Consider the following 22,273-nt stretch of genomic DNA (forward strand, 5'->3'; position numbering starts at 1 on the left):
CTGTGTGTCCCTGGTGATGGCTAGCTGCTGGTGTGGGATCAGCTGACTCACTAGAAGCTATTAACATCTCTGTCTAAACTCACAGGTGTAATAATTCTACCGCTCCTCCAGGGATACTGGACCAGCAGCAGAACCTCCTGGATATTTAGGTTTAGAGGAGGATTGTACTCTCAATCCCTGAACACAAAAAAGTGGGACGTTTCACAGTTCAGGGTGAATGGAGACACAAACAATTGTTTGAGCTCCTATGGTGGGTGTAAATAGTTCACATATCGTCCCTCCATCCATTTTGTATACCGCTAATCTGTTAAGTGTCGGGGGGGGGGGTGCTAGAGCCTATCCCTGCTAACATTGTGCGAGAGGCTGAGTTCACCCTGGACGAGTCGCCAGTCCATCGCAGGGCCACTAGGAGCGATTAGGGGTTTCAGTATCTTCCTCAAGGATACCTCAACATGGTCACCAAGGGAAGTGAGGATCGAACCAGCGACCCTTTGGTTACTAGATGGGAACTCTACCTCTGAGCCACGCCGCCGCCAGTTCACAAAGCAACAGAGGCTGTTTGCACGTTTGATTTTCATGTTGCACAGTAAAGTTCGGCAAATTGAGTTAGGAAGTCGTTTTAGTCAAATCACTCCGAATTCATGCTTCTCTTTCTGTGGCTGCTGATGACGAAGGTCAGCTTCAACTTCAAAATAATCACTTAGCTCAGCTTAACCAAGGTATATTGTTGATTACTTACTTACAGTTGCAGCAACCGAGTTTTTAAAAGTTAGTCGGCAGAAAAAAAACCCCGTTGGTGTTATAATTTAGTTCAAACACATTTTTGTCCGGTCAATTAAGGCCAAGTAGATTCTCTCCACCAAGGAGTCGTGCCTCTTTTCTGATACTGGTAAATGTTGATTCGCAGGAAAGTCCAAAGAGATGCCCGGATACATTTTAATTTATTTGGGCTAATTACACCTGCTGTTGAAACTCTGATTTAGAAAGTGGAATTACCTCACTTATACAACAAAAATGTCTTGTCTCCTTCTGAGTTGTTTGGCTATCTGGCCTGATTTCTGCTTTACAGAACGTAAACTTGTGTAATCAGAGCATTCTCACCTCCTGCCTGAGGCACTTTGAAGGAAGAGCTGCTCACCTGAAGCTCTCCTCCCTCTCAGCGATGCCACTGCTTCTCCATATGTTGGCAGGGCCACTGTGCTCTTACCATCTGGTGTGTTATCCTGGATGCACGTCATTATTCGGTGAAGAGGGGGGTGCCATCAGAAATATGTCACTCAGTTGGCTCAACTGCCTGACTTGGACAGCTGAAACCGATACAGCAGCTCGGCTCCTCCTTTAATTAGCCTCGCCATTGTCTTAACCACCATAGTAGCAAGTTATTCTCCTGGAAGCCACCTCATTAGGCCTCAGTGTGACATCCCATCTTCCTCTTTGTCCTCCTGCTGTGCACCTGGTAGGAGTGGAAAGGAAGAGACACAACAAGCGGATCTAACAGCTTCTGGCCGACCAAACGCTGCACGCACACCTGCAATCAGGTGACCTGACGGGGCGCAAACAGAGCAAATTATTTGACACTGCTGTAAACACAGCAAACACACTGACTCATATGAATATGTTTTGGGTGTGTTCACTATAAGTTCACCTCCAAAGAAAGTCCAATCAAACTGGATAAACTGTAGGTTTGGTGACTATTATTCTATCAAAAAAAGGTCAAAATGAGATTTAGTGTCACCAAGGGATCGAGCCCGGGGCGAAATTCCATGACACACTCAATGCCTGCAAACAACTGTCACAACCAGTCACAATTATTACAGATTGATCGTAATAATGGTACAACAGCGCATATACATTTGTTGTGTATGTACACTAAACTTGAATAGTCCGTCGTCCCAATGGAGGCAAGTGGGAGTGAGGCGTCGCTCTCATGAGTAGCGCCGCCAAACTGATTGCTTGTGTTTGTCATGCTGGACTTATATTGTGGATCAAGTATTTCATGGTACAGTGGGAAAATCTCAATGGTTTTACATTGAGGGAAACTATGGCGATGCAGTCTAATTTACATAGTCCTTGTTAAATAAGAGCTTGTGTACCCTTTTATTCCAGAATGGCCTGATTGGAAATAATTTATAGATTATCACTCTATAATTTGATTAATTCCACATTGTCTTTTGTTCATGAGTTATAGTACAACTATTGGGAAGTGTAAATGGAATACCTCTATGAAAGTTCATTTTCATCAGTTTCATGATGTTTGGTGTGAACTGTGCTGGTGTCCCGGACCTCAGGGCGTGTCCTAACTGTACTTTCACCACATCAAAAATGCATGAGACAGTTTGTGGGATCATGGTTATCCTACCAGCAGGGATGTGGGAATATTGTGGCAGCAATAACACTCATGCATTTACAGAAGTGCTTTGCTGTTCCTGCTGGTGTGTTTGTGTCACAGGGAGACTTTCTGATGTGCACCGCAGCACAAATTCTCTGCTTTGCCTGGGGAAACTAACAAACCGTAGCACCTAATGGCGTCCTCTCCACGTACTCCTCTTAAGGCCTCACACTGACCTGTCCCGTACCCTCAATGCAACTGAGCGTCCTTCATTTGCACGTGTGTGTCCTCCTCAGGCTGACGAACGATACCGGAAGAACATCCAGGGTTCTCCTCAGTCTGCACAGAGCAAACCACAGCAGCCTCCGGTTCCTCCACGCTCAGAGTCTTCCTACCCTAATGGCAACTCATCTTCTGAGCCGCCAGCCATGCACCGGCCCGTAGAACCACAGGTAACTACCGAGACCTCGCAGTCCCCTCCCCCTTCTTTCAAATGACCCCTTCGTCTTTACTTTCATGGGTGGCATAATAAGTTGGTGTCGTGTGAGTTGTCTCTGCCACTAAATCAATTCTAGTGGTGGTTGTTTCTGTTGCTGTTCTTGCTTATTGGGTAGATTGAGGCCCTACGGCGCGCAGTAACATAAATCGAAGTTAGCGTTTTCCCATCTTGGATGAATGAACAGCACACGCACCGAGACTCCAGGTCTGCTCTTTTGATAACCTTTACACCAGACAGCTGATCCTGTGAGCCTCAGGGGTAAACATGCCTGATAAGCTCCTCAAAGAAAAAGTCAAGGCTTTTATGTCATGTGATGCCTGACTTCATGTTACTGTGCGTTTCTGACAAAATGCAGCCTCGCTGTTTTCTTAGTCACTGTTGGAAATGAGGGCGTAGCAAGAATAAGACTGTAATGTTTCTAAAGTTCATTCATGCAAACTTTGGTTTACACTCAGGTAACAGCGCTGCGTTGAGCATGCGGTGACTCTCCTGTTCCCCTTGTTTGCATAGTGTTCTTGTTTCATTTTGAGTTAACAACAGTCTGCTTATTCTGCTGTATGTTTTAAATTGCATGTAATCACATATTAATCACCTTTGCTTCTCTAGAGTCCCCAGTGGATTCCTGTTCAGGACGACTCTGGCTATGCTCACATTGATTAATACGCTGTTTTTCATCAGTTTAAAGGAAAATAATTTCCCCTCACGTCACAGTTTTCGAGCTTGCAAAGTAAGCTCAACTTTCCAATTCCTTGTCACCTACTGAAACCTATGAAATATTCAAAAGGTTAGCCTTTGAATTTCATGTGTCGTCTGTAACTTATCAGAAACAGTTCCTCGCTCTAAACCCATGGAAGAGCTCTGGTCTTGAGTTTTTATTTCTATCTAAAGACCTCCTTTTGTTGCGTCTCAGTAAAAACCTTTCCGCTTGGATGTTGAATGATAAGGAGACCTGTCCTTATCATAAATACTGACCCAACTGATAGTCTTTGTTTGTCCTTCTGCAACAGAGGGGTGGTCCAAGATAGAGGCACCAGAGCATCACGAAACTGCAGGTCTACCAACTAAAAACAGAGAAATCCTGTATATTGTAGAGTTTTTCTTATATTGATCGTTTTTCTCTTCATGAAACTGCACCTGATCAGACTTGCTATTGACAGTAATGCAGTCTTGACAAATTATTCTTCTGGATGATCAGAATTGAATGACTTTTTAACGAGTAACATTATGAAATGTTCGGCAGCTGCACTCAGGATCTTGTCACTTCTCCTCGATCAGGGGTCGGCAACCCGCGGCTCCGGAGCCGCATGTGGCTCTTACATCATTCTCCCTGTGGCTTTGGAAAGTAAATAATGAGTATTTGATTTAGATTTATTTCCTTTTAATTCGTCAGTTTTTTTGTAATGTAATTCTAGATTTGAAGATCTCGAAGATAGGGTGATCTCGTAGCATCAAAATAAAATCTCTCGTCGCACAAAGCACTCGTTACAATGGCGGATGTGTGACACCCGCCAGCACGCAATCTATTGAACTTCATGATCCCTGGTAGCCCAACCATGGATAAATCCAAGAGAAGAAAAGTTTCTAAAGAAATGTTTTTGTTGCATGTAGAAATAAAATTCCGTTTTCTCCGTAGCAGTTCACTGATTTCATAATGGTTAAAAAAAAAACGATATATGCAGTGTTGTCCTTATTTTAGATTCTGAAAAGGTTTTTGTGGCTCCCGATGTGTTCTTTTCGAAAGTAATCAGGTCCAAATGGCTCTTTGAGTGTTTAAGGTTGCCGACCCCTGTCCTGGATGAGTAGAGGCATAGATGCCAAACGTGAGGCGAGAGCAGTACATCAGCTGAAGACTTTGTCCAGACTGTGGCTGTACTGTCTGTCTCTGTGTGAGAAAGCTAGCCAGTCAGCTGGCTACTGGTGATGCTGGCTCTTCGGAGGTAGCAGGAGCACACAGCACCAGGCTGAACGATTCAGGGGGTGAAGGATTCATAACCATTGGTTCAGAGGGTTTTGTCACGCTTGTACTGACTTTACTTTATTCACTGCATGGTGGTCGAGGAAAGTCAAAATGTCAGTTTATGAGAAACTGAAGAAGTTTGAAAAAAGTTTTAATGTGCCAGTACAGCTCACCCCCCACTGGTTCTAAAGGTTGCTCGTGTGTGTCGCTTCGGTCCTAATCTTCCTGAGCATTCTCCCCTCTAGGTAAACATGCATGGCCGAGCTCAGTGGTGATGCTCTCACTGTGCTGCAGCTTCACCCTTTCAGGTTGCTTCTTCTGGAGTTTGGATTCTCACCATCTGCAACTTCTTTAGTCACCATCTAAATTTAGGGTTGGCATCAATTCCATTTTCAAATTGCTGTCATTGCTGGGCAAGTGACAAAATGGTCAAAAAAACTCTCTCCCATGGTTAACCTTTTGATTGACAGGATATTCTCTCCCTCGTCAAGGCAAGCTAAAGTACTCCCACTTAGTGTGTCCCGTTTGGCGCATGTGTTTATTCGTGTGAGCGTAAGAGTGTGTGTCTGGGGGTATGTATGTTGAGGGTGTGTGAGTCCCTGTAGCATCTGCTGTACCTCCTCGTAGGGTGCTGGTGAGTACAAACATCTGTAATTCATGGGCATCAAATTTTGCAGCATGGTGACTCAGACTGTGCTCTTCCCTGTGAGGATCTCATGAATACTCAACGTTCATTCATTCTGTTGAATAAGTCACACGGATCAAATTAGACTAAAATGATGCCGTGACATGGTGGAGTGGGGGTGGAGGGCATGATGTAATTCACTGGTGCATTATAAAATGGATTAGACAGTTTTTAGTAATCCTTAGTGACCAGGCTCAGATGTTTGATGGACTTGTTAGCCAGACATACTTGAGCCTGGTCAGACTCAAATGTGGATATGTTCATTATGAGGTTGTCTAATTGGCCGAATTAAATACCAAACATTCTGCAGTACTTTTATGGCCAAATAAGAAAGAGAGTGCAGTCATGTAACGTTCACCCCTAAAACCTGATCCTGTTGTACTGGACCCAATTCCTTGCCCACAGATTAAACTGCATTTTAAACATGCTTAACTATCATCATTTTAATACAGCATATATTTGATTTTGAAGTTCTTAAACTTGAATTAGAACAGTTAACATCTGGTTAAATGTTGTCAACAAGAAGTCTTGATTGAAGAGATGCTCACGGTCAGCAAAAAGGTTACAGAAAGATCGGCATCACGGTGGAAAGAAACCGAGGCAGGATGTAAACGCCAGTGTGATATGTTTTCTTGCCATAATTATGAATCTTTGTATGTAGTTCCACATGTATGTGTTTTTCCTACATGCATGTTTGCACACTCGCCTAGCGTCTTGCCTTCTTAATGTCTACCCCCCCCCCCCCTTCGGTGGGTGAAGTCCTCCTGAGTCCTAAAACTGGTAAGACTTCAGTTGTCTCACCCTAAATGAAGGGAGATGAATTTTAAGCCCGAGGGATAATAAGAGATAGAAATAGTAGGCCATTGAATGTAAACAGCTATGCAATGCTATGTTAAACAGATCTGTGCTAAAATATAACAGGTTCTCCCTGCACCCGTGCTGCACCCCTCTATCAGTTAAAAACTCATAAACTCATCCCGCGGGCAAAAGGAGAAGCATTCAGACGCAGGTGACAAACACAAACTCCTCGGCAGAAGTGCTTATCCAAATGAGGGTTGTTGTTTTTTTCTGAAAAATCAACTTCGCTACCTTTATTTCAAACCCTTCAATGCAACATTTAAGACACTGTGTTACTTGTAAACATCATCAATGTCGTAGCTGCTAGTATAGAGTTGCTGACATGTGAAGGTTTATGCTGGACTATTTCTGATGAGGTAAAAGTAGGTCATTTCCAACAACGGAATTGATGCTAAATTGCTAGATTATTCGAAGCAGGTAACTTTGAAAGTCAACAATGTTCGCCAGTATTTGGCTCAGGATCTGTTCAGCTCCACCTCCTTTCTGTCTCTTGTTTTTTTCTTGTCACTGTTTTGTGTCTTGTGTGATTTTCCCCACTGTGTCATACATTTTGTTGCTTGTGCTGCATCTTTTTCAACAAAAACGAGTGATCGAAGTTCTGACCGCAGGTGAGCATTTACAGTGCATCCAGGAGGCCTCGACCTCAGGGACAACGTGCCCTTACTGTTCTCCTTGGCTTCCATCGCACTTGTAAAAGCTCTGCTTCGATTTAGAGAAGTGACTTTGCCATGTGGCATTCAAGGATGTCACCTCAAAATGTCATCGTCAAAGCTTGGCCGTCAGTCGTATCTGGTTTAAACTCTGTGGAGTAGAACTCAGAACATACGGATCTCACAAATAAACCAGACTAAAAATTGGCGTCAATTGAGGAGAACTCCAACAACAACCACTCTATAGTCTCCCTCAGTCATGCACTCAGTTAAAAATATAAAAGTGAATGCACAACAGCCAACAGAAGTTTTTCTCTTATTTATGAGAACAAATATCAGCAGATGCAATGTATCAATGAAGTAAAAAAATAAAAATAAAACTTATTTGAAGCTGCAGAGAAATGTAAAAGTATTCTAAGACGATAATTTTTAAAAATATAGCAATTTATTGATGGAAAGACGAATGTTAGTTTTCTGAACAAGCCTCTGGAACAGAGTTACTCAAAGAACTCTTTTCGGCTTTCTTATGTTCCAAAACCCTAAAGACAGCCTGAAGATCTTGTTTGTGTCAGAGTGCACTGCTTGACCCCCCCCCCCCCAAATGTGTTTGTTTGTTTTGTTTTTTTCATTCTTTGTTATAATTTTGAAGGTCCGTTCCCATCTGGCTGCATTAAAAAGCAGCGGCAGCGTGGCCTCGTCTAACTCCTCTGTGACCCCCCCGCCCGCTGTGTGTCGGTCGCACTCCTTCAGCGAGCAGCCTCCTCCTAGCTTTGAAAATCTTCATCTTCGCAACAGCCAAGAACCTCACCACCACCCTCCATCTGCATCACCACCCTCCTCGTCATCATCTCCTGCACGCACTGACCCACAACCCCACCCCCAGCCTAGGCTGTCACCCCATGAGCCAGCCCCTCCAGCGGATGTCCCACCCAGGGTAAAGACCCTCCCTGTAGCTCAGTCGCAGATTAAGATTAACATTTTGATATCAAAAATAAAATCAGTTTTTTAGTGTCCTCATAGGTTTCCTGATGGAATCTATTTGGAACCTGCTCCTGACAAACTGAATATGAAAGAGGGTCTTAGCTTGGCGTTGTGTCACGTGTTAGTGTTAACCCTAATAATAAGACTCCCTATCAACAAGCACTGCAAAATTTCAGTATGAAACCTCATGGCCCAGCCATGGTTATTGAGACAGTGCAGAAAAAGTCTGCTGGGCACACCATGTTGCTTTCTCTTTCCTCACTTGTCTAATTTAGCCCTTTACTCTGGACAAAGGAAAAAAAAACTATAGGAGGAGGGAAAACTAAGCAAAGAATAATGGGAATCTGTATTTAGAAAGTATAGGGCGTTGGACGCTATTGAGAAGTACAGGAAAGACAGAGCTATTTAACACTACCCACAAAGTGGAAAGCGAGAAGTCAAAAGTGAAAAAGATCTAAATTCAGTCCTCAGAGTGAAAGCGAGTTGTTCTCCAGAAGGGGAAAGTCTGTTGTAAACATAACTGCTGCCAAGCTGAACCACAACCCCGTGTGAAAGCCTCCATGATCACCGGTTACAGCAGGACACATCACTCAAGGCTTGGACGAGAAACTAACGAGGAAAGGAGGACAGATCTTTGACGGCCACCTATGTTCTCAAATATTGTCAGGAACTCGTAGGTCTGAAGAAAGCAAATCATAATTTGATATGGGCTGCACTAACTGGGCTGGGTTCTGTTTTTGCATGGCTTTTTACTTATTGTGTTGTGCCCTGGATGCCTCCCTTTGTTCTGCTTTGGCTTCACTGAACTCCGTAAAGAGACTGTGGCTTTATAGTGTTGAAGTGGCGGACGGGGGAGTCGGTGTTTGGTGCGTTACTTACTTACTATCTGCAAGTTCAATTCTGTAAGCAGGTGAATATCATGTATGGAGTCAAATATCAGAAATCTCAAATGTGCCTTGTGGGGTTTTACAGCCTTAGACCTTCAACTGGGGCAAAATGGGGGAACCTCAGGAAGAGTGGGGTTCCCTCCTCCTGGACGGACACCTGCAGAGTGTACCATGCTTTCTAGTGATAAAACACACCAGCAGCCACTGGAAGCAATATGAAGTCTATCAATGACATCATAGATCTCTGGCACAATTTAAATAAATCTGATTTTCATGCTAGGTTAGGTATTTGAGCTGTAGGCAAGTGTGCTTTAGCCACATTTGCCCCGGTGTTTACATTTTTTCCATGCATCATCTTGTTGTATTAGCACGGTGGACAGTTTTCTGTGTTTAACTTAGCTTGGTGAAGAGTTAATCTGGGGATGTTGTGTCGCTTGTACAAAGATTTAAATGATGAGTTTTGAGACGTGTCAGGATGCAACATGTTTCATGTATGTTCCCGCTGTGCTGCCAATTACATTCATGCATACATGTGTATGTATGAACTGGTCACTGTTTTTATCATGAAAGGTTCCTGTCAGGACAACATCAAGGTCCCCCGTGTTGTCGAGGCGAGACTCGCCTCATCACCATGTCAACACCTCACACGCCAATCATGCTGGGCATCGTAATGCTGCCAGGTAACTGACGTCACTTCCTTCTTTTTTTTCCCTTAACTACTTTATGGTAGATATTGAAATAGGAGCGGCGGCGTGGCTTAGAGGTAGAGCAGCCGTCCTGCAACCGAAGGGTTGCTGGTTCGATCCTCACTTCCCCCCCGTGACCATGTCCAAGTATCCTTGAGCAAGATACTGAACCCCTAATTGCTCCTGTTGGCCCTGTGATGGACTGGTGACCCATCCAGGGTGAACCCCGCCTCTTGCCTAATGACAGCTGGGATAGGCTCCACCCCCCCTAGCAACCCTTAACAGGTAAGCTGTATAGAAAGTGGAGGGATGGATATAAATAGGAGACCACATACATGACATGAAATGTAAGTATAGAGCAGGGGAGTCAGACTGATCCAGCAAAAGCAACACCTGATCCAACAAACGAGCAGTGTGGACACATCTTGGCTGATTTAAGTTGAATCAGGTGTTGCTTTTGCTGGGTCGGAATGAGAACCTGCAGCCTCACGGCCCTCTACTGGACCAGCCTGACACTTCTGGTATAGAGGAACATTGCGAGACCCATAATAGCGCCCTGGTGTACTCCGCTTGTTATACAGGAGATTACATTACTGTCGATAAAATGAACAAACTTGAACAATACTTGATGTACTCTGGGGAATTGAGGGAACTGAATGTTCTACACACCTTATTCCTGTGCTTGGTAGTAACAGGAAGCATTTTTGGTCAAACTTTGATTCACTGACTGTTGCAAGACCGCCCAGTTGAACAGGAAACTGAGTAACATGCTCCTCTTTTTTTTTTGTTAAATGGCAAATGGAGAGAGCAGTCAGTTTTTTGGTGATCAGTATCACTGGTTCCAGCTATATGTTTTCTCAGATAAGATGATGGTTTCATAAATATCCTCTCTTAATTTGTAGACTCAGTCCAAGTTCCTGCAGCTATTTTCTGTCTATGGAAAATATTTGATCAGAACAGTAGCTGAATCCTACTCAGGTTTTGACACAAATGAGATCTAAAATAATGACAACTCGCCCAGGGGACAAACAATGTCAGTTTCTAAAAGAAGTTCCCTGGCAGCTTTCGGGAGACTCGTGATTACCGTGAGGTAGAGTGAAACCTGCCTGCTGTTTTCAGCTATAATTAAAAAGAAGTGGAAAAAGAACGACTTCCACATTCAAACACATGCAGCATCTTCACTGTCTGTGCTGCCGGAGTTCATGGAGTTGTGTGGGAGGGTTTATGTAAGAGTGCTAGTTGTCTAACCTTGTGATTCCTCTTTGAGTACGTGTGTGTGTTTGTATTTTCTCAGTTTTCTGTTCCAATCCACAAACCTTCTCATGAGGTTTGCATCTCCTCTCTCCCCCCTGACCCTGATATGTAGCATTTTTGTCTCTAGATACAATAATGTTCATTATAATCATCTGGTTTTAGGCTTATTTTTAAATGAAAGGAACTGAAAATAAGACTATACATGCTCTTTTTTTTTTATTAATTTAAAAAAGGGGGGGGTTCATGTAAAAAAAAAGGGAAAATTTAGTTGGAACATGAACAACTATAATTTCAGCTGTCTTTTTTTCTGATAACTACATAAACATGAGAATAAAACAACTCAAATTTAAGACAAGTGTCTGTGCTTATGCATTTTGTGCAGCTTTTATGGTTACTTGCCCTGAGCTGATTGAAATGAATGATTTGATTTTTTGACATAGTTCCTGTTCAAATTACATAAGCAAAAAATGAACAAGGCAGCTCTGCATCCTCACTACATAAAAGTTATCTTTAAAGCTTTTCTGTCACTGACTGTCTTGACTCCGGTGTCTATTGGCTCTGCAGTGCTGCGGAGCCTCGGCTGTTGTGGGAGCGAGTGGAAAAACTGGTTCCCAGACCAACCAGTAACAGTGGCAGTGGAGGCTCCAGTTCCTCCAGCAGCTCCAGTAACTCCAGCTCCCAGGCTGGTTCTAACTGTGGCTCTGGAGAGAGGTTCAGAGCTCGTTGTGAGTCCGCACACTCTCATACCAAAACTGTAGTTACAAACGTACAATAATTGGACAAAAAAAACCACCATCACCAAGATAACATTCAGTTGTACTCAAGTAATTATTTTACAAACACGCCCCTGGAGACTTTTTTTTTTTTTTAATGTATCAAAACCACAGTACTGATTCATCATCCCCCATTCCTCCACTTCCCCCAGCCTCCTCCAAATCAGAGGGCTCACCCCTCCAACGGCCAGAGAATACTGGAAAAAAACCAGAGGAGAGGAGGGACTTGGTCAGGCCGAACAGACCAGCGGTGAGAGTTGGACTAACTAAGGAGTAATGAGCTAGCTGGGTTAGATCTAGACCTACGTGTGTGTGTGTGTGTGTGTGTGTGTGTTTTGGCTGGATTGTTTTTTCCTCATGTATTTTAGTGCGTGATTTATAATCAGCTGCTTCCTCTAGAATGTGTCATGTGATATACCCTCCTTCCTCTGGACTGATGTGTTGGCGATGTTTGCTAACTTCGAATGAAGAGTTTTCTCCACTAATCACTTGCTCTCTCTCAACGGGTCCCTAAACTCATCTCTTCTCTTCTCTTTCTTCAAGAAAGAATTGACCTCTTTATGATTTTTCCATCTTTCCAGCGCTAATCACTTTCTCATTGATAGAATTAATCCACTAACCTTTACCTTCAGGCGCTCGATGAGCATCAGTTCTACTTCCTACGGCTCTCATCTCTGCCCTCGCCTCATCCTTTGGCTTGGCTGCTCTCATGCTGTCTTCCTCTGGCTGGCATATCTGAATGATAATAACCACTCTTCCTCTCAGACAGTTCTGTGTTTCCTGCTTTGCTTTTTTTTCAAAAAGACAATAATTGATAAAAACTTCAGATAACTTCACTGTTAATGAAAACCACCCAGGTGGAGAGATGTTTCACCTTTCACCTCTTGACCACTAGGACTTGACCGCTCTGGCCAAGGAGCTGCGTGCAGTGGACGACGTTCGCCCCCATAATAAGGTGACAGATTATTCGTCCTCCAGTGAGGACTCGGACACCACTGACGAAGATGATGATGAAGAGGTGGACCAGGAGGCCGGCGAGGAGTCGACCTCTGGCCCAGAGGACTCCAGAGCAGTGTATGTGCACAAGACTGTGACAATTATCATTTTTACAAATTGTACTTATAAACAGGGAATAGTTTAGGCTGCTAATTGAATTTTCATACTGTGTCCAAACCCAAATGTTTTTACCCTTCATATCGCTCCCTCCACTCTGCAGATCCTCCAGGCTGAGCAATGGGGAGACCGAGTCGATGAAAACCATGATTGTTCATGACGAGGGTGAGAGCGACGCTGGATCCACACCCTGCAAAGACAGCACGCTCATCGTCAGACAGGTACCGAGGCAAACCATCAAACGGCTTTTCTCTCCCATCCGTTGTTCTCTTTTCCATATACTTTCAGTTCTTTGTGTATTTTGTCCATTCATACTCCGTGTACTTCCCTTTTTTGCATGTTTTGATTGTTTCTGTTTTGAAATAATTAGAAGGCAGAGATGCACACAGAAAATCCAGTACCGTTTGATTGAAAATCTCATAAAAGGACAATTAATGTTTTGATATTTTCACGCTTCTCACAGGACAAGTCGAATTACATTTGAAAACCTTGAGGGATTCGATATATGAGATGTTGAACAATACTTAAGCAGCAAGCAACTCCCCTCAACTACTGTATCGTGCATTAATAACCACTAATTCTTCCTTAAACATCAGCTGACTGAGTTCAATATTGTATATAGTAACCAATGAGGAGTTCTTGTAATCTCACAGCTAAGGGCAGGGTTAAGTTCCCCACAGGACACATGTTCCCCGCTTTCCAGTAAGGGTCACACAGAGCTTTAATAAATGCTTAATAATTCTTAATTAATGTCTCTTCAGCACTCTTGTATACATCTTAGCATTAAGCAACCCTTATTACTGTACCCTTGTTGTAAAGTGTTGGGGTGTATTGGTGTTCTGGTCTGGCTCCTTCAAGCAGGCCGCTCCCTCTGATAAGAAAGTGGGAGATCGGTACAACATGAAACATTCAAAGGAAATCCTGGAACTCTCACTACCAAAACATATTGTGCTTGTTGAGGTCGCTGCTGTTTGCAGGAAAGCTATCAAGCTACTAATTACAGTACAGGTATCCAGCCGAGTAACTGTTAGGAACCTTTTCCTGGTGGGATGAGAAGATGGCTATGACAAGAGACGCGTGGACATGAGTCCTAAAAACCTGGAATTAAGTTCCCTCAACTCAGAGTCAGTGTTGACAGTCAAAATTAACATGAACATACAAAATAAAAGACATCCGTGAGGCCACACTCGTGAATTTGGAGGTGTTCGTGTTTTAAAAGGGGAGCTTTCTGATGAGTGGGTAGATATGACGTCATGCCGACAGCAGAGGCACCAAGTGAGTTGAGGTGACATTGAAGTTGTGCATCCTTTGTGTCGTTTGTTCATAGCTTTGTACTCGTTGTGATTTATGCTCCAAAATCATAACAATTGTGATGATTATCTTGAATATTTGTGTGCTCCAGAGGTTATTTCTGGCAATGAAGGCAAATCTAGTGTAAAAATCCTGTGAGTTTTTGCCTGAGGGAAGCTACAGTGACGCTAACTTCGTAGTAGACATGCGATCAGCGCTCCAACCACAGGATGAGTCTTTCTGAGTGTGACATTGCCTCCTAACAACAGTTTTGTTTCCGCCTGTAGACTAGCTACTGTAGCGTGCCCTTCACTGTAGCCAACACCTTCCCGTCCCCTGAACTCATCAGGAACACATCTAGACCCACAGTCGTGTACCCCTCTTTCTATTTCCAGAGTGCAGGTGATAACAAAAAGAGGCCAGGCCCGGGCCCTGGCCACGCCCCCCAGAGCCCCATTCTACTTGCAGGCTTCAACTCGAGCCCCGGGTCTGTGTCGAGTCCGGGTCTCATCCACCACACCCCCAACCCCCACCATCATCATCACCACCACCACCATCACCCCACACAGCACTCAGACAGGAACGGCTTTGTTGGCCGCATCCACCACCTCCCAGACCTGATCCAGCAGAGCCATCATTCCTCCCCTTCCTCCTCTGCATCCAACTCACCCTCCTCCTCCAGCCTCGTCAGCCCTTCCATGTCCCCCCTGAGCCCCCTGGACAAGCTCGGCATCCTCACAGAGGTATGTCCCCCTGCCCTGACATGGACATCCACATGAGGGTGCCATCATTTAATCTTGAACAGCAGGAGAAAAGAGAGGCTAAGGTGATCGTGGCCGACCAGAACTGGGGAACGCTTTTTTGTTTTAGATGTCAGCTGCACAACAACTGCAGGTTCACAGCTGCCCCCCCCCCCCCCTAAAAGTCATCATCTGGCAAGTTCATCATCATGAACAACAGAGTAGGTTTGCACATGCTGTTGTTGTTTCCACACTTTTGACTGCCCATGATGATGACGTCCATGTGCTGGATAGAGTTGGACGCCCTCTGCTGGTCATCACTGGCAGCTGCGAGTCATTGTTGCCTCTGAGTGGCTCCTCCTATCACCATGTCTTCATCTCTTGACTGACTCAAACTTGCTCCAGAGTTAGTGTTGTTGGTGGAGGGCTGCTTTTAACAGCTCCTCTATGTATTTCAGTATCGTTAATTTACTCATTCAGTAAACTTATCAGTTGATCATTCAATTAATCCTTGTACTGGATGAGCCGTAACTCAGGTTTCTGACGTAATGTTTCGAGGAAGTTAAAGAGAAGCTCCTCAGTGATTTTGTATTCAAGACCACAAGAAGCCTGTTAGTTCTAGTGTCCGCCGGGACCTTCGTGGTTTTACAAGCACTTTCCCAAACATCTAAATCTAATTTTATTCCTTGGGGCTGCCTATTTTCAGCAAACAACTCATATTCTCACATTCCCCAGACACTAGCTCATAATGAACAGGACAGTTTGAAGCACAATGGCAAGTACGTTTCCCATGAAAATACTTCTTTAAACTGTGGTTTTGTTCTCCTTTTTGTCCGTAGCATATGTTTTTATCCCCCACCATTGTGTTTTACTTTTTCTTGTGATGGAATGCCCGTTGTAGAGTACATGCATGCAGCACACACCTCAGTTTGCCTGCTCGTTTGACTGCATTGTCTTGTTTCTTATTTAAACATCCATTTTTATTAGGAAGCATCTCGTGTTCACGTGTTTGAGCTATCAAAAGTAAGCTCTCCTCTTCACTCAATAGTAATTCTTATTCTCTCTCTCCGTGTAGAGCCAGTCTAGTAATAACATGCAGAAACACAAGTCCTCCTCCTCCTTCACTCCATTCATCGACCCACGTCTCCTCCAAGTCTCTCCATCCACTGGCAGCGCCCTCAACAATGTCGGTAAGTCAGGTCACCAATCTGATGTCAGAGTGAAAGTTAGAAGTTGTACATACTGTCATGTGACTTTGCTTCTGGGCCCCCAGTGACCTTTTCACCAGAAGATAAGCAACTAGGAGAATTACAACATTTCTAAGTTCAGAAACTACACATCTTCCTGAAGCTACTTTGTATTTACCCCTCAGGAACTAGCAAGTTTTGTAACTCTGCGGTTAAAAAAAAAAAAAAGATGCAACCGATATGAAGCGCCAGAGTCGATCTACAATGGTTAAATATTTAGTTTTTATTTTGAGCAGGACTGCCCGAGTGATGTGGAAATGAAAGATTTTTTGAAAAGATATTTTTGTTGTCTCGGAATGTTATTTTGAAAAGAGTGCCACACTTGTTTTTTACGTGCTTTATTCTAGTTTAGTTTAGTTTAGTTTCTGAATGTGTGATGATAATAGCATCGCTTGATAACCAAGTAAGTGGACTCACGATACCGTTCCTCTGTTATATTACAGCGGCAATAATGTACATAGCAATTGAATTTTTTTTAAAAACGACGTCCATCTCATCGACTATAAACTGCATGTTTAAACACGTTGGCTGTGAAAAAAATGTGTTGAAGACTTTTATTTGGCGAGCAGCATTCTTCAGTATTATGATGGAAAATAATCAAAATGGCCAAGAATCTGTTGGAAGTCCGGTAACTCCAGAAGTACAGCTGAGACAGGGTGGATAATGTGGATGTGTCAGCAAAGAGAATCCACAATATAGATGACAACATCCACGATGGGACACGGCTACCAAACACATTGCTAACATGAAGGACTCTGTCACGGCTCCAGGGTTTGGCTTAGCTGCTCATACAGTGGTCCTCCAGTGGTCCTCCAGTGGTCCTCCAGTGGTCCACCAGTGGTCCAACGGTCTTCATGTTGCAGCTTGCTTGGAGCACCATTTGAACTGCATTTTTCATCCCGTCTCATAACTTTAACAAATAGCTTAATGGGAACTTCTGTTTCCCTTTTTGTGGTATTGTGTAAAATGTGTTTCTGATATATTTATGAATCATCCCTCTGAAGTAGTGCCCCCCCTTCTGTTAGTCCCTCCTCATATATCCTGCCCTCGCTGTTCTTCCTTCTATCTAGAGCTCATTATTGCAGCTCCCTACATGTTTTGTTATTAATGTTCCTGACCTCTTGAGCATTGTGGGTAATTAAGGCTCCATATTTTGACAAAGAGGAGCGCGTGGAGTTACAAAAATATAATTCTCTCTCTAACTCAGTGGAACTCACTTTTAAGTTAATAGAAAGGTTTTACGACACGAACAATGATTATGCCAAGTTATATGTTTCTGCTTTTGCTCACTATGGTTTGGATTTATCTATCAGCTTGTTGGAATGTAATCGTTGCAGTTCTTTAAGGTTTAGGACATTTAAAATGGTCAGTGACCAGTCAGCGGTGTTCCATAAAGCTGCACTCTGAAGTTGCTGTGACCAGTGAACAATTAGAGAGAGCGTCCATAGCAGTTTGGCTGTGAGGACTTTGCACCTCACAGAGGTCACGGAACTCACTGACTTCACTTAGCAAGCAGAGATTGCTGCTGTTCTCATCGTCCCTCTGAGGTTTGGCCGTCATCAAGGTCGGATCTTTCCAGCCTGAAGGCCTCTGCGATGCTGAGTCATTCCCTCACTGTGAGCAGCAGGAGCTGGGCCACTGACCCACGCCAGTAAACAGGATTGTTCAGTCCACACTTAATCACTGATTTGATCACTTTAGATTTTTGGATGGGGACCAGGTTAATCCAGACTCTAAATTGACCGTAGGCGTGGCTGGGAGAGCCAATGGTTGTCTGTCTCTATGTGTTGGCCCTGCCATGGACTGGTGACCTGTCCAGGGGGAAGGCTACTGGGATAGGCTCCACCCCCACCACCCTCAACAGGAGAAGAGGGGGAAGATGGAGGGATGGATGGATAGATTTTTGGATGCAGGATTCCAAATGGCTGTCAGGCAGGAAGAAGCGGTGATGTTCTCTCTGACACAGTTGCCATGAATTAATCTGAAGTCATGCCAAGAAACAGATGTCTCTATTGTGCCAGCTCCATCTCTACAATCTCATGCGATCTGCAGCGCTTCTGCCCTTTGGCAGAGAGATGATCTGGACCACATTCTATTAAGGCGTTTCTAAAATTTTGTTCTGTTTGCTGCCCTCCCCTTTGATTTTGTAGGCTACGGCAACGATGCCCGGCTGGCAGAGGCACTGAGAGCCGACCCATCCCGGAAGGGCTCGGTGGTCAACGTCAACCCAGTTAACACTCGCCCACAGAGTGACACGCCAGAGATCCGCAAATACAAGAAGAGATTCAACTCTGAGATCTTGTGTGCTGCACTCTGGGGTGAGGACAGCATTGACTTTACAAAGAGTCATTCCAGCCCATTCACAGCGCTGACTGAGACAAGTGGGCTGACATGTTAATCATGTTTTTAAATTTGTATTTATTCATTTCTATATCTAAGAAAAATACTTTGGGGGAAAAATGTAGCAGGGTTATGTTTCATAGCAGAATATTCAGTATCTGTCTAAAAAGTTTGTCTCTCTTCAAGTTTGTCTCTGTTTGAATTGAATGCACAAGAGTTCATGTCTCCTACGTGAGACAATGATGGCTTATCTGATCTCACTTCAGCTGGTTTTAGTTTTTTAGTTTAGCTGAGCTTGTATTTTTATAGTTATAACAGTCTTCACCACCAGGCAGTGACAGTGAGTCTTTCTTCACATGCCCTCTCACATTGTTTCTTCCTGGACTTGGTGTTGTTGAGTTCTTCTTTAATTTTGTGTGCGTGTGTGTGTGTGCGTGTGTGTGCGCACGCGCAGGGGTGAACCTGCTGGTGGGAACAGAGAGTGGTCTGATGCTGTTGGATCGAAGCGGCCAGGGGAAAGTTTATCCTCTGATCAACCGACGGCGGTTCCAGCAGATGGACGTCTTGGAGGGACTCAATGTCTTGGTCACTATATCAGGTACACACACACACACACACACAGTTGAAGGGGCATGCATAGACATTTTAGTTGTATCAGATTTAGAGAACCAAATTAGATGGTGAGATGCAGAACTGATCAGCAACATGGGCTAAAGTAAACATGAAACACAGTACAGAACGTTAGAACGGTTATAGTACGGTTTAAAAAAACGCACCAACGCATCGCGGCCCACTGCCTTCATCAGGGTGACAAAACAGCTAATGAATCTCAGGTGAAACTTATATTGGTGACTTCAGGAAGTGACATTACCGATAAAGAAAAAACAAAACTCCACATGAATGCTGACAATAATCAGAAAACAGCAACACTCAACAAAGTAACTTAAGCCACATGTGTAAAGACACCATGCATGTGTAGAACCAGGGAACGACCTGTTCTGCTGGTCAGCGGGGGAGTTGGAGCCACGGTGAGGAGCTCCCTCGACCAAAAGCCAGTTGGATTGTTTCATCGGATTTTGGATTGTTTTCAAAAATCTGGTCTGTTGTGAACAAACAATTTGAGATCTACGCGTTTCGTTTCCCTCAATAATCCCACGAATGAACATCCCCTTTATGATTTTAAAGCCTCATTTAAATTGTTAAAAAGTACAAAGCTATGCTGTGAACGAGCTTCACCAAGAATGCACCACAACGAGCTTCACTTGTCTTTGGTTTTTGGCATGACAGGGATCATCAATGTACAGTGGTAGGTGGTGACAAAAACCAGACAGATAATACAGTTTTGCCGGATGTCAATTTGATAGATGTCTGTCCGAAAGGAGCGTGGGTACCTCATCTTGTTAAAATCCCATGAGCCCACGTCTTCTATCTATCTATCTGGGCTTGCTCATATTTCAGGTGGGCAGGACAATGAAGCAAGGAGAGGGGCCAGGAAAGGAAGTGGGGATATGCAAACTGGGAAATGAGAAGAAGCCAGACACGCTGCTAGCTTCAGGGCCAACTGGCCAACTGCTTCAGTTTAAGGAGGATACAAGCAAAAGTTGCTTTCCCTTAACAGCAGCACGTCTCTGCAGTGTACAGTTTTGTATTTGGCGGGGGTGATCAGTGTTAGCCCAGACTAAAACAAGAAGTTCTGTGTGCTTGAGAAATGAAGATAATCCCCTTCACACACGTGCTTTATTTCACACAAACACACTCTCTAACGCTGCTGTAGCACGCCAGTGAAAACTCTCCCGTATTCATGATCACAATGTTGTGTTTTTATCTCAGCAAATCAACCAGCAGACCGTTTGCTACACCCACCACTGTCATTCTGTGGCTCGCTAATTTCCCGTTTATTAAGCGTCAGTAACACCAACACAGTAGAAAACATCACTTTTTACGACTTTTGTCTTTAACGTGTTCCATGACATCCCTACACACACCAACACACTGGCAGATTGGCAATTCGGTTTGTTTTTCCTGCTTGATATTTTTTTAGACACACTCAGACTGAAAGTACATCCACAGCCTAACTTCCTCTTTTCAGTCTATTTCTCTCTCTCTCTCTCTGTCTCTCTCTCTCTTTTTCCTACGCTCACTCACACAATCTTACACACACACACACACACACACAGATAGTGGAGTCACCAGTGTCACAACAGAAATTACGGATGTTGAGTAAATCACAGCTGAGTAAGACCACGTCACACGCGTGTACAATATGTAACACTGACAAATACTTAGGAGTGCCATGATGGAAGTCAGACAACGTTTGTCGGTTTCCTTCCATGTAACTCGATTGCTGCATTGACATGGAAAGATGAACGTCATGGAAAGATGCATCAATATAGTATGTGAAAGGTTGACCGTAAATAATGGCAGGAAACTCATGTCAAACAGTGACACACGTAAACCCTAGTGATCCGATTAGTCAAGTCAGGTTTATTTGTACGGCGCCAAACCCCAACCAAAGTTCCCTCCTGACTCTGTCCAAGTAGAGCAGGTCCAGCTCCTCCCTCCTTCAATGAACCTCCACCCAACAATTCTCCATCAGCAAGCACATCCTGCAACAGCAGCCACCAGAACCTTCCTTTACCAGGCAGGAAGGTGGAGCAGATCCAGGATCAGTGGGGACAGGTGTCTGCTTTCACCGGTTGGGGGGAAAGAGATCACTTGGAAACACTGTTAGCGCAGAAATTCTCAATGTCTGACAGCGTTGTTAGGTAGCTGTGGAGCAGCAGGACCAGTGTTGGCATGAAGTTATGGTTCTTGGGCACCTGATTATAACCAAGAGGCAAGAGAATGTGACAGTATGGAGGAAACCCCCTGCCTCCTAGATGTCTGTGTTCTTTTGCAGATCTTTTTGGCGTTCCGTTATTCATAGACAGACGACTGAACCGTCCACTGTTGCAAAAATGTGCAGACATACAGTATTGAGAAAAATAGGATCCGCCCTCCCATCACAGAGGGGAATCCAGCTGAATTCTGTCCTGTGTCCATGAGGTCCTGCACAGTTGAGAAGAATCTTTGCAGGGTTGATAGACAAACTTGCCGATGGGATCGTAAATGGAGATGGGGGGGGGGCATTTTTCTTTGTTCTCAACTTTTCAAGAAAACCTTGACATGTGCCCTGTTACTGATTGATATAAATCAGGGTTATTTGACACACACACACACACACACACACACACACACACACACACACACACCATAAAAGGGGATCTTGGGTGATGAGCACTACCCCTCCCTCACCTTCTGTTTCTTGATCGATCACAGGTAAGAAGAACAAGCTGCGTGTGTACTACCTGTCCTGGCTGAGGAACAAGATCCTCCACAACGACCCAGAGGTGGAGAAGAAGCAGGGCTGGACCACCGTAGGTGACCTGGAGGGCTGCGTCCACTACAAAGTTGGTAGGTAACATCTGGCTAAAGCGGAGTTTTGGCCATGCAAGGAAACTGTCCTGTCCATATTCAGGTTTCAGATGAGTAGAGGCAGTGTCTTGGCAGTCCTGCTGCACTAATCAAGTCTGCTGGTTGCAGGTTGACACTGCTGGCCACGTGTGGCTAACAAAAACAACATCAACTGTCAGAGGGTAAAGTTGGTTACTTGAGCGATTGCTGTTGTTTGTTAGCAAACATTAGCTTAGCTGTCCAGCTGAGAAGTGGCCCACTCAGAGCGACTTTTCAGCCTCTTTTGGTCTGTCGGCTTAGACCAGCCTAGAAATGCTGTCTTTCTGACAGTATTTGAGACGGACAGCCGAGTGAAGCCGCAGGTGTCTCAGACATTTCTCTGGTTATATCTGCTCAGGGATCCTTCAGGGTTCGTCAGCCTCCCCACTGCAGTGGACCTGTTAAATTTTAAAAAATATATATTATTTCATCACCATCTTTTTGTCAGGTAAATTTATACTTTCATTCTGCACCTTTCTACAAGTTCTGATG

The 22,273-nt window shown here is 44.2% G+C and overlaps 1 protein-coding gene across 8 annotated transcripts in view; it reads left to right on the forward strand.

Moving 5' to 3' along the window:
- Positions 1-22,273, forward strand: part of LOC147252552 (mitogen-activated protein kinase kinase kinase kinase 4-like) — a 105,345-nt gene that overhangs the window by 75,527 nt on the left and 7,545 nt on the right. For 2 of the 8 annotated variants that reach the window (XM_086220886.1, XM_086220888.1), the window contains 12 exons: positions 2,626-2,781; positions 7,628-7,912; positions 9,417-9,526; positions 11,351-11,511; positions 11,712-11,809; positions 12,455-12,633; positions 12,776-12,893; positions 14,250-14,705; positions 15,778-15,892; positions 18,100-18,267; positions 18,744-18,887; positions 21,608-21,742. In XM_086220886.1, the coding sequence (XP_086077012.1) occupies positions 2,626-2,781; positions 7,628-7,912; positions 9,417-9,526; positions 11,351-11,511; positions 11,712-11,809; positions 12,455-12,633; positions 12,776-12,893; positions 14,250-14,705; positions 15,778-15,892; positions 18,100-18,267; positions 18,744-18,887; positions 21,608-21,742 (2,125 nt within the window). The remainder of the gene's footprint in view (positions 1-2,625; positions 2,782-7,627; positions 7,913-9,416; positions 9,527-11,350; positions 11,512-11,711; positions 11,810-12,454; positions 12,634-12,775; positions 12,894-14,249; positions 14,706-15,777; positions 15,893-18,099; positions 18,268-18,743; positions 18,888-21,607; positions 21,743-22,273) is intronic. The other 6 variants (XM_086220887.1, XM_086220891.1, XM_086220889.1 and 3 more) reach the window with 6 other exon arrangements.

The sequence above is a fragment of the Aulostomus chinensis genome, chromosome 12, assembly GCF_037954235.1.
Source record: "Aulostomus chinensis isolate RoL2024-O1b breed Wild chromosome 12, RoL_Achi_v1.0, whole genome shotgun sequence".
Taxonomy (NCBI): domain Eukaryota; kingdom Metazoa; phylum Chordata; class Actinopteri; order Syngnathiformes; family Aulostomidae; genus Aulostomus; species Aulostomus chinensis.